Source organism: Crocuta crocuta, unplaced genomic scaffold (assembly GCF_008692635.1).
Source record: "Crocuta crocuta isolate KB4526 unplaced genomic scaffold, BGI_CrCroc_1.0 scaffold303, whole genome shotgun sequence".
NCBI lineage: Eukaryota > Metazoa > Chordata > Mammalia > Carnivora > Hyaenidae > Crocuta > Crocuta crocuta.
In genome coordinates this window covers 2,777,036-2,789,657 of record NW_027528276.1, presented here as the reverse complement: position 1 = coordinate 2,789,657, position 12,622 = coordinate 2,777,036, and the positions used below count along the sequence as shown (strand labels likewise).

Here is a 12,622-nt window from a genome sequence, read left to right as displayed (position 1 = left end):
TTTTTTTTAATGTTTTTATTTATTTCTGAGAGAGAGAAAGAGACAGCGTGAGCAGGGGAGGGTCAGAGAGAGAGGGAGACACAGAATCTGAAACAGGCTCCAGGCTCTGAGCTGGCTGTCAGCACATAGCCCGATGCGGGGCTCGAACCCACGAACTGTGAGATCATGACCTGAGCCGAAGTCAAACGCTTAACTGACTGAGCCACCCAGGCGCCCCTCCAGTAGCTTCTTGTATCACTTACAGCAAAAGTCACAATCTTTACAGTGGCCCACAGGGCCTTAGATACTCCAGTCTCTGGTCCCTTCTCTGGCCTGATGTACGTCTCTTCCTCTCACTGTAGCCATGCTGTCCTCTTCGTGGTAGCTTATACAAGGGAAGCCCATTCCTGCCTCTGGGCCTTTGTACTTGCTATACCCTCTGCTTGGAACACTTTCCCCAGATATGTGCCTAGCCCACAAATCTCTTAACTTCTCAAAAGCCAGTATCTTCTCATGCCAGTTTATCCAAGAGGCCTCCCTGATCTAATAAAATGGCAGCTCCAACCCCAGCATTCTCTATTCCCTTTACCCTCCATAGCACTCAGCATCATCTTGTATTCTATACATTGCCTTGCTTTTTTTTTTTTTTTTTTGGTCTCTCTCCACCCCTCCTGCCGTCACTAGAATATAAGCTCTATGGTGGCTTTTTTTCATTATTGTATCCCTGAGCCCAGGACAGTGCCCAATACCTAATAGATGCTCAGAGAATATGAATGGGAACATCTGATCCGTGAGGTAAGCAGGGTTACTGCTTAAATTGTGTGAACTGCAGCTGGCATTCTAGGAACCCAGAGTTCAGAGTTAGCCTAGGCTGCCATATTTGAAAAGTAAATTCTCAGTACTGCCCTGAGTAAGGATCCTGAGATACTGGGGACACTGTACAGTGGAAGACGGACTTCCCGTCAGAAGCACTGGGTTTGTGTTCTGCTAATTAGCTGTGTGATTCTGGACAGTTCATGGCCAGTCTTAGCATTAATTTTCTCATATTCAAAATAGTAATGTAAAATAATACTTCACAGGTTTATATGAATAGCAGATGAGGGCATGTGAAATTGCTTTGTAAATGATAAGGCCAGTTATACAAATACTGATCACAGCTTTTGTTAACTCTGGAGCTTGAGTCATGAGATAATTCTTAAACTCTTTATTAATCATCTTTAAGAAATAGAATAGGTTCTTCTAAGAATATCAGGATTTAAACAGTTGAAATAATTCACATAGCTCTTGCTTCGGATGGTTTGTATCTCTCCAGATAACAAATCTAGACATTTGGAACCGCAGGGACATTGGGATCAAGTGTTTTATTACATGCTGTGCTACTATAAATCCTGATTTTTCTTTTCTTTTTTTGTTACTCAATTAGAATGTTTTCTCTTTCACAGGATACAAATCACTCACTTTGTCTGAGTGACTTGAGCCTACTATCCACAGATTCTGAACTGCGAGAAAATTCTACTACAGTAAGTGTACCTGTGCTATGGGTGTGAGAAAAATAAGTGCAAGAATTAAGCACTCCCTGAGGGAGGCCAGGCTTTGAAGTCTTCAGGTTTAGTTGTGTTCAATTACTGACCACTTAAGTCTCCTTTGTCTTTGGTTTTATTTCCTGATACAGCCCCCATGGGAAGGGTGGTTCTCTCTGATGCCTAATGCCTTTTGACCCTTGTCACTCAATTGAGAACCTCTGGCCTGAGAAAATTTCTTTCTTTTATTCATTTAGCAAATATCTGTTGAGTGCCTCCTCCATCAGGCAGTGTCCTGGTGCCGAGCTTGTAGTGGTAAGAAAGTAGGTGTGGTCTGTCCTCAAGGAGCTTAAAATTAGTTACTGGAAGAGGGAGCCAGAATTCCAGTTTCTAGACTTTCTCAAGCCCTGCTGGTCTGACCTGAGTCCATCTCTTACTGTCTTTGAGCTCACTGCATTGGGGTCCTGAAGGGGACTATGTCTAGAATCCCTCTTCTAAATCTCATCACTTCAGTTCACTTTGTTTGGCATTTCCCTGCCATTCCTGTGGCTCTGTGATGTCCCTTGCAGGCCACTGCATTAAGCCTGAGCTGATGTTCCTTCGGGAGGATCTGTGCTTTACTGTGTCACCAGCACTGGCTGTTACGTGTGCATTGTTTGTTGTTTTCTTGCGGTAAATAAACAGTACTCAAGTTGGATTTTCTGTTGAGTATATGCAAAATAAGAAGGGAATCAGTGTGATAGGAAGTATTTGAACAGAGACTGGAAGACCCAGGAATGCCATGAAATGTGTGCTGTTTCTCACTGTGTGATCAGTGGAGTCATCTGCAGTGCTTGTGACAACGTAGTGCCTTGGGCCTCACCCCGAGCCTATTTCATCAGTTTCTCCGGGAATGGTACCTGACACTGCATTTTTATATAAGCACCCTGAGGCTTGGGTTCTTCTGGTAATGGCAGAGCTGCCATTACCTTCCCATAGAAAACAAATATATATGCTGGGCTGATTATCAAAAACAACTACTTGAAGGCACCAAAAAGCATCCCAAGCAGGCAAAGGTAACGCTTGGAAGAAGGAGCCACTTGGACAAGTAGCAAAGGCACTGGGTAGGTTTTTAAGGTGTACAACTTATCAGCCTCAGGACAAGACCCAGGTGAGACCAAACAAAAGGGTAAAACTCAGTAAGCATTCAGTCTCGCTGTCTTGACTCACCAGAGGACAGAGTTCGGAGCTCCCACAGCAGTAATTGGAAGGTGAAGGGGGACGACCTGGAAAGGAAAGAGCCACAAAGTGGGAGCCCCAAACACCATGTATAAACTAGTTGACCCCTGAACTGTAAATGTGTGAGACAGACCCTAAGCAATCTGGCGAAGGCTTGGTGCAGATTGCAGCTGCTGTCCCGTGCAGGAAAGACAGAGTTTGCATTTCGAGCACAGCCAAATCAACAGAATATTCAAGAAAACAAACATACTCTTCCAGAAAGTGTAACAGAATCCAGAGTCTCTATAACATATCCTTTGCATTGTCCAGGGTAATCCAAAATGAGTGAACATAAGAAGGAAAAGGAAAACATTACCCCCACGTAAGGGAAAAGGTACTCTGTGGAGACCAACCCCAAAGTGGGCCCGATGTTAGAATTAGTAGACAAGGATTTTTTTTTTCTTTTTTCTTTTTTTTTTTTTAAATGTTTTATTTATTTCTAGGAGAGAGAGAGAGACAGCGTGAGCAGGGGAGGGTCAGAGAGAGAGGGAGTCACAGACTGAAACAGGCTCCAGGCTCTGAGCTGGCAGCACAGAGCCCGACGCGGGGCTCGAACCCACGAACCGCGAGATCGTGACCTAAGCGAAAGTCGGACGCTTAACCGACTAAGCCACCCAGGCGCCCCAAGGATTTTTTTTTCTTAATGTTTTTTATTTATTTCTGAGAGAGACAGCAGGGGCAAGGGAGGGTCAGAGAGAGAGGCAGACACAGATTCCGAAACAGGCTCTAGGCTCTGAACTAGCTGTCAGCACAGAGCCTGATGCGGGGCTCGAACCCATGAACCATGAAATCATGACCTGAGCCGAAGTCGGCCGCTTAACCAACTGAGCCACCCAGGCGCCCCAAGGATTTTTTTTTTTTTTTTTTTAAGTTTGTTTATTTAAGCAATCTCTACACCCAAGTGGGACTTAAACTCATGACTCCAAGATCAGGAGCCTCATATTCTACCAACTGAGTCAGCCAAACGCTCCAGTATACAAGAATTTTTAAGTAGCTCCTGTATGGTCAAGGATGTAAAGGAACATGCTTGTAATAATTGAATGAAAAGGAAATCTCAGCAGAGAAATAGAAACTTTCGAAACGTCCCAAAGGGAAATTCTGGAACTGAAAATGTATCTGGAATAAAAAATGTATGGTTGGGCTTAATAGCAGATTAGAAATGACAGAAGAATCAGTTAAATTGAAGATGGATCAAGAGAAATTAACCAATCGGAAGAACAAAGAAAAGCATTAAATAAGTACTTCCTAAGATTTTTATGCATATTCACATTTCAGAGCTAATATACTAAATGAAAGTTCTATACTGGATGGCCTTGAAGCCCTCTGAGTTATGGAACCTACGATTCTTGGATATAATCTTTCTTTAATCTCCGAGCTTGTATTAAATGGTTTGGGAGTCCGCTCCCTAGCCAGGACCATGACAAATGATTAACGAGCTTTCTGGAGCCCTGGAGTTATCAGGTGAGGTATCCTGGTTTGAGGGAACATTAAGTACCTGTAAAAAAAAAAAAAAAAAAAAGGAAGGTGGGGCCGGAGCCTTTTCTACCACAGTTTACATCAGCAAGAGAGGGATCCTGTCTCTGGGTGTCAAGTTACATATGGTGCCTTCATCACCCACCATTTATCCCAGAATTAGAGATATTCTCATGTTTAGTCTTTTAAGGCTGCAATTCCTTGAAGGAATAGAATTAATTTTGGTTTGTTTTGCTTTAAAAAAATTGTGCATTTTTAATATCAAATGATACATTTGGACGAAATCATCCTTTTATGGGTTTCTGGGCAACCACATGCGTATGTGCATCCTGGAAGTGAGCTTTGATTTGCTCCGATCTTTTGGTACAGGAGGGGTGAAGCCGCTAGGAAATGGCCCTCTGGGCCTCTTGGTGCTTGAGCTTCAGGACCCATCCTGGTCCCAGACAGCTCTCAGTCTCCTTTGTCTCTGCGCCAGGCCCCAGAGGCTTAGCCTGTTCTGGTCTCCTCTACTTTGGGGAGCTGCTCAAACTTACTCTGCCCCCAGAGTTTGTGCCCTGAAGCCTGGCAGTGGCTCAGTCATGATCCTTCCAGCACTTTCCTTGTTTGTGTTTGTTTGTTTGTTTGTTTTGCTTTTAATTTAAAAGATTTGTTATGGAAGTATAATGTGCATAAGAAAAGTATATCTAATCACAAATGTACAGCTTAATGAATGATCACAATTCATTGCATCTATGTAACCAGCATGCAAATCAAGAAACAGAACATTCCCAGTTTCCCGGAAGCACCCCACCCTCTGTGCCTGCTAACAGCTATGACCTCTCCCTAAAGATAACCACTGTCCCAGCCTCTAACACCCTGGCATGAATTTTGCCCCTGGTTGTGCTGTGTATAATTGGGATCGTGCCCGTCATGCTGGCTTGTGCCGGCTTCCTTCTTACAACATTATGTTGAAGAAACACGTCCATCTTGTTGCATGGTAACAGATCACGTTCTCGCTGGGGAACAGTATTACCCTAAGTGAATGTGCCACAAATGGTTTTTTCGACTTCCCTTGGTATTGGGTAGCTTTCGAGTTTGGAGGTATCACGTTAACAGTGTTACTGCTGATAACTTGAAAACAGGTAAAACCAGACAACCACCGTCAGGAAGTTGCAGCACTTACAGCAGTTGTCAGTCCACCGCTTTTCAAACTGAGTTTCGCCTCTTTATTGGGTTATAAAATAGGGGGTTAGAGTCAGCATTTTAAGGGCATCAACACAATAGACAGTATCAGAGGACATGGCACGTAGGAAGGCTAAGCCTTGTTTTGTAGACTTCTGTTTCAGTTATACGTATGGACAGGTGTGTAACGTGAAGGGTGTACGTGCGCATATATATATATGTATAATGTATTTCCTACTTTGCATCATGGCATTATAATATAGAGTTTGAAGGCTGCCGTCTTGGCCCGTGATTCTTTTTGTTGTTGTTTCCAAACTTTAAATTTTAGTTAGTTAACATGTAGTGTAATACTGGTTTCAGGAGTAGAATTTAGTGATTCGTACATGTAACACCCAGTGCTTCTCCCAACAAGTGTCCTCTTTATTAGTGTTCATCACCCATTTAGGCCCTCCCCTGCCCACCTCCCTCCATCAACCCTCAATTTGTTCTCTGTCTTTAAGAATGTCTTATGGTTTGCTTCCCTCTCTCTCCTTTTTTTTTTCCCATTTGTTCTTCTGTTTTGTTTTTTAAATCATATGGTATTTGTGTCTTGCTCTGACTTAATTTTGCTTAGCATAGCACACTGTAGCTCCATCCACATTGTTGCAAACGGCAAGATTTCATTCTTTTTGATGGCTGGATAATATTCTATTGTAGATATATAGATATATATAGATATATATTTACATCTATATAAATATATATTTTTTCTTTATATATATTATACACACACACACACACACATATATATACCACATCTTTTTTTTTTTTTTTTTTAAAGGGAAAATGAGAGCAAGCATGAATGGGGGAGAGGGGCAAAGAGTGAGAAAGAGAAAATCCCAAGTAGGCGCCATGCTCAGCATGGAGCCCAGCACGGGGCATGATCCCACAACCCTGGGATCATGACCCTAAGCCAAAATCAAGAGTCAGATGCTCAACCGACTGAGCCACCCAGGCACCTTTATGCCACATCTTCTTTATCCATTCATCAGTTGGTGGATATTTGGGCTCTTCTCATAGATCAGCTATTGTTGATAGTACTGCTATAAATATATATCAGCGTGCATATACCCCTTCATCTCTGTATTTTTGTATCCTTGGGTAAACACCTAGTAGTGCAATTGCTGGGTCATAGGTTAGTTCTATTTTTAACTTTCTGAGGAACCTCTCTACTATTTTCCAACTGGCCCATGATTCTTAACTCTCTCTGGACTGGAAGCAGGAGGCTTTGTGTGGGTTTCTGCCTTCAAGCGTCTGTCATGTGGGCAATCAGAATTCCTCCTCTTCCAGTTGATGGAATCATGCTAGATTAATTGACCCCTCTTGGCTCAAATGGGCAGTTTCATCTCCGAGGACCTCTAGATTGCTGGACCGTTCCACTCACCACACGTGCCTGGGCCCAGGATGATCCTTCCCCCTCCCAGAAGCAGAGTTGTTGCAAAATGACCTTTAAACACAAGCTGGCACTGATGCAAAATATGGCCTGAAGATGGGTTTTGTTTGGTCTGTACAGTGCTTTGTTTTCTGTTACTTGCTTTTAACTATGAATCAGTGGACTTCACATAAAAATCCACATGTCAGACCATTTCGAGCACTGGAAATCCCCAGTGTGCATATCACAGGGCAGCATTGCTCTGAAGCCCTTTAGGTGACTGGGGTGCGTGCTCTCCGGTTTGCCAAAGCCTCCCGTCCCCGCTGCCCTTGCTTCACTTCTGTCACCTGCCCGCACTCCTGGAGGAGGTTGCCTCTGTCACTCCTGCCCGACAAAATGTGGGTGGAGGTGGACTGGAGGTGAAAGAATTGCTGCCCCCCTAGAGTCCTTAACCAAAGAGAATGGGGGGGGGAGGGGCATTTTTATTTGGTTCCTGTCAGGAGTCAGATCCTCAGGGCATGTGTGTCCCTCCTCCCCATTTGATCTTTTCTAAAATGCCTCTCATGTTTTTGTAATTTTTAATTACAAAGAAACTTGTGATGACAAACAGTAGTGAGTGTAAGGCAATCACTGTTGCCTCTCAGGAAAGTTTCTTTCTATTGTTTGATTCATTACCATGTGTACATACTAGAATGTCATAGATGTTATGTAATGATCTTGAAGGATATTCAAATATGTTATTATCACATGAGAAGACCAGGTTGTGGGTAATGGATAGTATGCAATCCCATTTTTTTTTTTTTTTTTATTTTTTTTTTTTTTCTAGGAGAGAGAGAGAGAGACCGCGTGAGCAGGGGAGGGTCAGAGAGAGAGGGAGTCACAGACTGAAACAGGCTCCAGGCTCTGAGCCGGCAGTCAGCACAGAGCCCGACGTGGGGCTCGAACCCACGAACCGCGAGATCATGACCTAAGCGAAAGTCGGACGCTCAACCGACTAAGCCACCCAGGCGCCCCATGCAATCCCATTTTTAGGAAGGATTTGATCCTCTTTTAGAGCCGGGGCCCGGATACTTACTTACTTACTTACTTACTTACTTTATTTATTTATTAATTAATGAAAGGGCCAGATAGTAAATATTTTTGGCTTTGCAGACCATAGTCTCTGACGTAGCTCAGCTCTGCCATCAGAGCATGAAAGCAGCATAGACAATAAATGAACAAGCATGCATCTGTTCCAGTAAAACTTTATTTGCAAAAACAGGCATTCAGCCTACAAGTCATAGTTTGCTGGCTCCTGTTTTTTGTTTTTTGTTTGTTTGTAATTTAAAAATTTTTATTAATATTTATTTTTAGAGAGACAGAGGGAGAGAGAGCGCGCGCGCATGAGAGCGGGGGAGGGGAAGAGAAAGAGGGAGACACAGAATCTGAAGCAGACTCCAGGCTCTGAGCTGTCAGCACAGAGCCTGACATGGGGCCTTAACTCACGAGCCATGAGGTCATGACCTGAGCTGAAGTTGGACGCTAAACTGACTGAGCCCTTGTTTGTTTTCGTTTTAATTTGAGAGAGAGAGCTCATCCCCAAATGAGCTGGGGAGAGGGGTAGGCAGTAGGGGGTGGGGAGAGAGAGAGAATGAATCTTAAGCAAGGCTCCATGTTCAGTGTGGAGCCCGATGCAGAGCTCAATCCTATGACTCAGGGATCATGACCTGAGCCTAAATCAAGATTCAGATGCTCAACCGACTGAACAGCCCTGGTGCCCCACTGACTCCTGTTTTCGGGTATTTGAGGACCCAAATCTTTAGCGTCTGAGGTTTAGGGAAATCTTTGTCACCTTGGAAAGGAGAAGTTAGAAACAAGAAGCATATCAAAAAAGATCATTCTAATTCTGCTGCTGTGTGTGTGTTCTCACAGTGAAGAATTGCCTCAGGATGACAAGTCTCACATCTCTGTCTCTGTCCATCAATCACAGGGCCAGGACCTCAGCACAATTTCACCAGCAATCATCTTTGAATCCATGTTCCAGAATTCAGATGATCCAGCAATTCAGGAAGATCCTCAGCAGACAGGTTTGTTACACAGATGCTCTTCCTGCATAGCTCTGAGCACGGTGGGTGAGGGAGTCCCCACTCGACGCACCAATGCAGGCACGGTGAAGTAGTAATTCAGTTCCTTTGAAGGAAGTGTGCGTTTGGCGAGGGGTCAGGGACGTGAGGGCCTCTTGTTCAGTCCCTCTTTTCCTCTCCTTCCCACAGCAAGAGTCTGTTTGAGGGCCTACTTTCCCTAGACCTTCACAAAAGGGCGTCTCCTTCTCTAAAAGCTCTTGTTGGCTTTCAGAAATGAGGGAAGCTGGGAGCTCTTTCTTTTTCTGATGCGATACTGTGCTCGTGAGTGGGCAGGATCCACAAACAGCATCAGAGGCATAGATCATCCTGTGTTTGCATGAAAATCTGTCCCTGAAGCTTCACGGTAGTCAGAAAGTGTGTTCACTGGTTATGCCAAAAAAAGGATGTCTAGTCTCTTCCAGAAAAGCCTCCGGATACACTTTTTTTAAATGATAAAATCTGTACTAGCTCTTCACATCTAGAAAGTGAGACTGATCACGAAGCCCGGTACTTTGAGCCAAGGGGTCATTAAATGAGAAGCAGAAAGCCGGCCTTCTAGGAATGAAGGTATTGGCTCTGACAGCCTTCAGCTGCCTTTGGTCTCGCCATAGTGACTGTGTTTTTGTGGCTCATATAAGGCTTGGGATATGTATATATGTTTCTATTTCTTTTTCTTGCCAGCTGCCTTGATTGAAAGTTTTAATGGTGATGCAGAGTCAGTCAGTGATGTTCCGCCATCCACAGGAAATTCAGCATCTTTATCTCTTCCGCTTGTACTGCAGCCTGGCATCTCCGAGCCACCCCAGCCTCTACTACCAGCCTCAGCACCGTCTGCTCCTCCGCCTGCTCCCTCCCTAGGAACTGGTTCCCAGCAAGCTGCATTTGGCAACCCCTCTGCTCTCTTACAACCTCCAGAAGTGCCTGCTCCCCACAGCACACAGTTTGCTGCTAATCATCCAGAGTTTCTTCCGCACCCCCAGGCCCCACAGCCCATCGTTCCAGGACTTTCTGTTGTTGCCGGGGCTTCGGCGGCGGCATCAGCCGTGGCAGGACCGCCCCAACCACAAAGTACTACTGAGCCCCTGCCAGCCGTGGTCCAGACTCTGCCCCTGGGCACCAACTCTGTCCTGACTAATAACCCCACTATAACCATCACCCCGACTCCCAGCACGGCCATCCTGCAGTCCAGCCTAGTCATGGGAGAACAGAACTTACAATGGATATTAAATGGTGCCACCAGTTCACCGCAAACCCAAGAACAAATTGTAAGTATTCTGTCTCAAAGGATCCCCGGGGGTGAAGTGTATTTACACGGGTGACCTGTTCAGAGGCTTTTACTTCAAAAGGAAAATGGTTATCGTATCTGCCCTGAAACGTGTAATTTGGCCTCTTGTCGTTTCCCCTTCGTCGAGGGGTGTAAGCCAGGGAGTGCTGTGTGCACACCCCCAGGAGGGAAGCAGAGAAACCGCCTTTGCATGCTGCCAGCTAGTAGCAGGCTCTTGAACAAATGTTCCATCTGCAGTGTGAGGCCACCCTCTAGGACAGGAGAGCAGTCAGCAGACTGCAGAGGCCCAAGAAAGATTTAGGAAAGCGGGTTCTTCTCCAAGGCAGAGTCAGACCGCTGTGAGGGAACGACGGGACCCCGTCTGATAGAAACCACAGCAGCGGCCAAGTCAGGGAGAGAGAGTCTGTGCACCCAGGGCATGCTCGAGAGACAGTTTCTGCAAAAGTGTTTGGTCTCGATGATGAAGGAAATGACTTGGTCATTCAGTTAAATATATCTCGAGGGCCTGGTATTTACCAGATACCATGCATGCTACTCTTGGGGGGACAGAAAAGTGGAAACCATAATCTCTTTCTCATAAAAACTTACATTCTACTTAAAGATGCTAAAATACCCCAAAGGAATGTAACATTGCTGGTAGGTAAAGCTCCAACTCGCAATGAAAATGGTACTGAGAGCTGTGGTTTATGGAACCCTTACCCTATGTAAGGGCTTAGTGTGTTAACTGAGCACTTCTTGAAATTAAGGATCTAACACATGCCAGTCATTACCTTATGTAAATTTTTTTTAGATTTCCTTTTTTTTTTTTTTTTTAAGATTTTATTGAACAGTTTGGAAAGAATTTCCATACACACCCTGGCCACCCCCCAACCCCCCCCCAACAGTTTGCCCTAATAGTAACATCTTGCGTTAGTCTGGTACATTTGTTAAAATTGATGAATCAGTATTTATATATTATTACTAATTAAAGTCCATAGTTCACATTAGGGCTCATAGTTTGTATGCAGCATTCTGTGGGTTTTGACAAATGCATGACATCATGTGTCTCCCATTATAATATTCAGAGAAGATTCAGCACCTAAAAATCCCTATGCTTCACTTCGTCATCCCTTCTCCCTCTCCTCCTCTCCCTAGCAACCATTGATCCTTTTTTAATTTTTTTAATGTTTATTCATTTTTTGAGAGACACAGAGAGAGCACAGTCAGGGGAGGGGCAAAGAGAGAGGGAGACCAGAATCTGAAGCAGGCTCCAGGCTCTGAGTTGTCAGCACAGAGCCCAGTGCAGGGCTTGAACTCATGAACCACGACCTGAGCCAAAGTCGGACACTTAACCGACTGAGCCACCCAGGGGCCCCAGCAACCACTGATGTTTTTATTGTCCCTAAATGTCGTATGTCTAAATGTCACCCACTGTGCTGAGCACTTTTTCATGTATTATGCATTTAATCACAACTATCCTAGGAGGTTAGGTATGATTTTACCGATGGAGAGCAGAGAAGTTAAGGGACTAGCTCAAGGTCACACCGTTCATAAGTGGCAAGCTGGGATTTGAGCACAAACAGATCGGTTCCAGAGCCTGTGCTCTGGACTGCTACATTGTGTGGCCACAGGTGGAGCACAGAGTCAGGGCTTGTCGGGTAGACATGCGGGTCAGGTGAGCTGTGAGGTATGAAGAGGAGATGGAGAAAAGGACGTGCTACGGAGGAGAATGTCTGGGTGGATGCAGGATGCTGCCAAACAAACTGGAAAGGTAGTTTCAGGCTAAACAGAGCGTTCAGATTCCATGAATCAGGTGCCAACCATCTCTGGAGGCAACCGAGTCCCATGTGCAGATAGCCAGAGCCATACCCAATCTGCTCCATGTGGTTTTTATCATTTTTTCTGGCTTCGCCCTGAGGAGCTGCATGGAGCAAGTGTCCTTCCTTTCCCGCAAGTTCATTTTCATGCACTTAAATATGGGTCTCATTTCTCCATTGCTGTTTTATAGTGTCGGCTCCTGTAGCTCAGCCGAAAGCTTTCACATTACTCCTAGACTCAGTCTAGAGCTCCCCCCCTCCCCCCCTCCCCCCTGCTTTTTTACCCTTAAAGGGATAAAAGACAAAGCCTTTTTGTGATAAGACTTGAAGAAAGCAGAAATCCTGCAGCCAGTGTAACAGGAAGTATTGCTAAGGTGGAAGGGTTGATCGTGGGCATGAACTTATAGTCGTCCTTGTAATAATGCAAATAACCCATGTTTGCCGAAGGCTCACCGCATACCTCAGGCTCTGCATGCATCATCTCGTTTCACCCTTGCAGGGGTCCTTTGGGGAGGATGGGGCCCTTTGGTCATCATCCCAGTTTTTACAGATGAAGAAACTGAGACTCTGAGACGTGAAGCCACTTGCCTGTCCTCAACAACTGAGAAGGGGTGGGGCCTGGACTTGCGTCCAGGACT

At 44.9% G+C, this 12,622-nt stretch overlaps 1 protein-coding gene across 2 annotated transcripts in view; it reads left to right on the top strand.

Moving 5' to 3' along the window:
- Positions 1–12,622, top strand: part of MTF1 (metal regulatory transcription factor 1) — a 44,239-nt gene that overhangs the window by 25,297 nt on the left and 6,320 nt on the right. For both annotated transcript variants that reach the window (XM_077753144.1, XM_077753143.1), the window contains exons 7-9: positions 1,422–1,499; positions 8,771–8,867; positions 9,585–10,168. In XM_077753144.1, the coding sequence (XP_077609270.1) occupies positions 1,422–1,499; positions 8,771–8,867; positions 9,585–10,168 (759 nt within the window). The remainder of the gene's footprint in view (positions 1–1,421; positions 1,500–8,770; positions 8,868–9,584; positions 10,169–12,622) is intronic.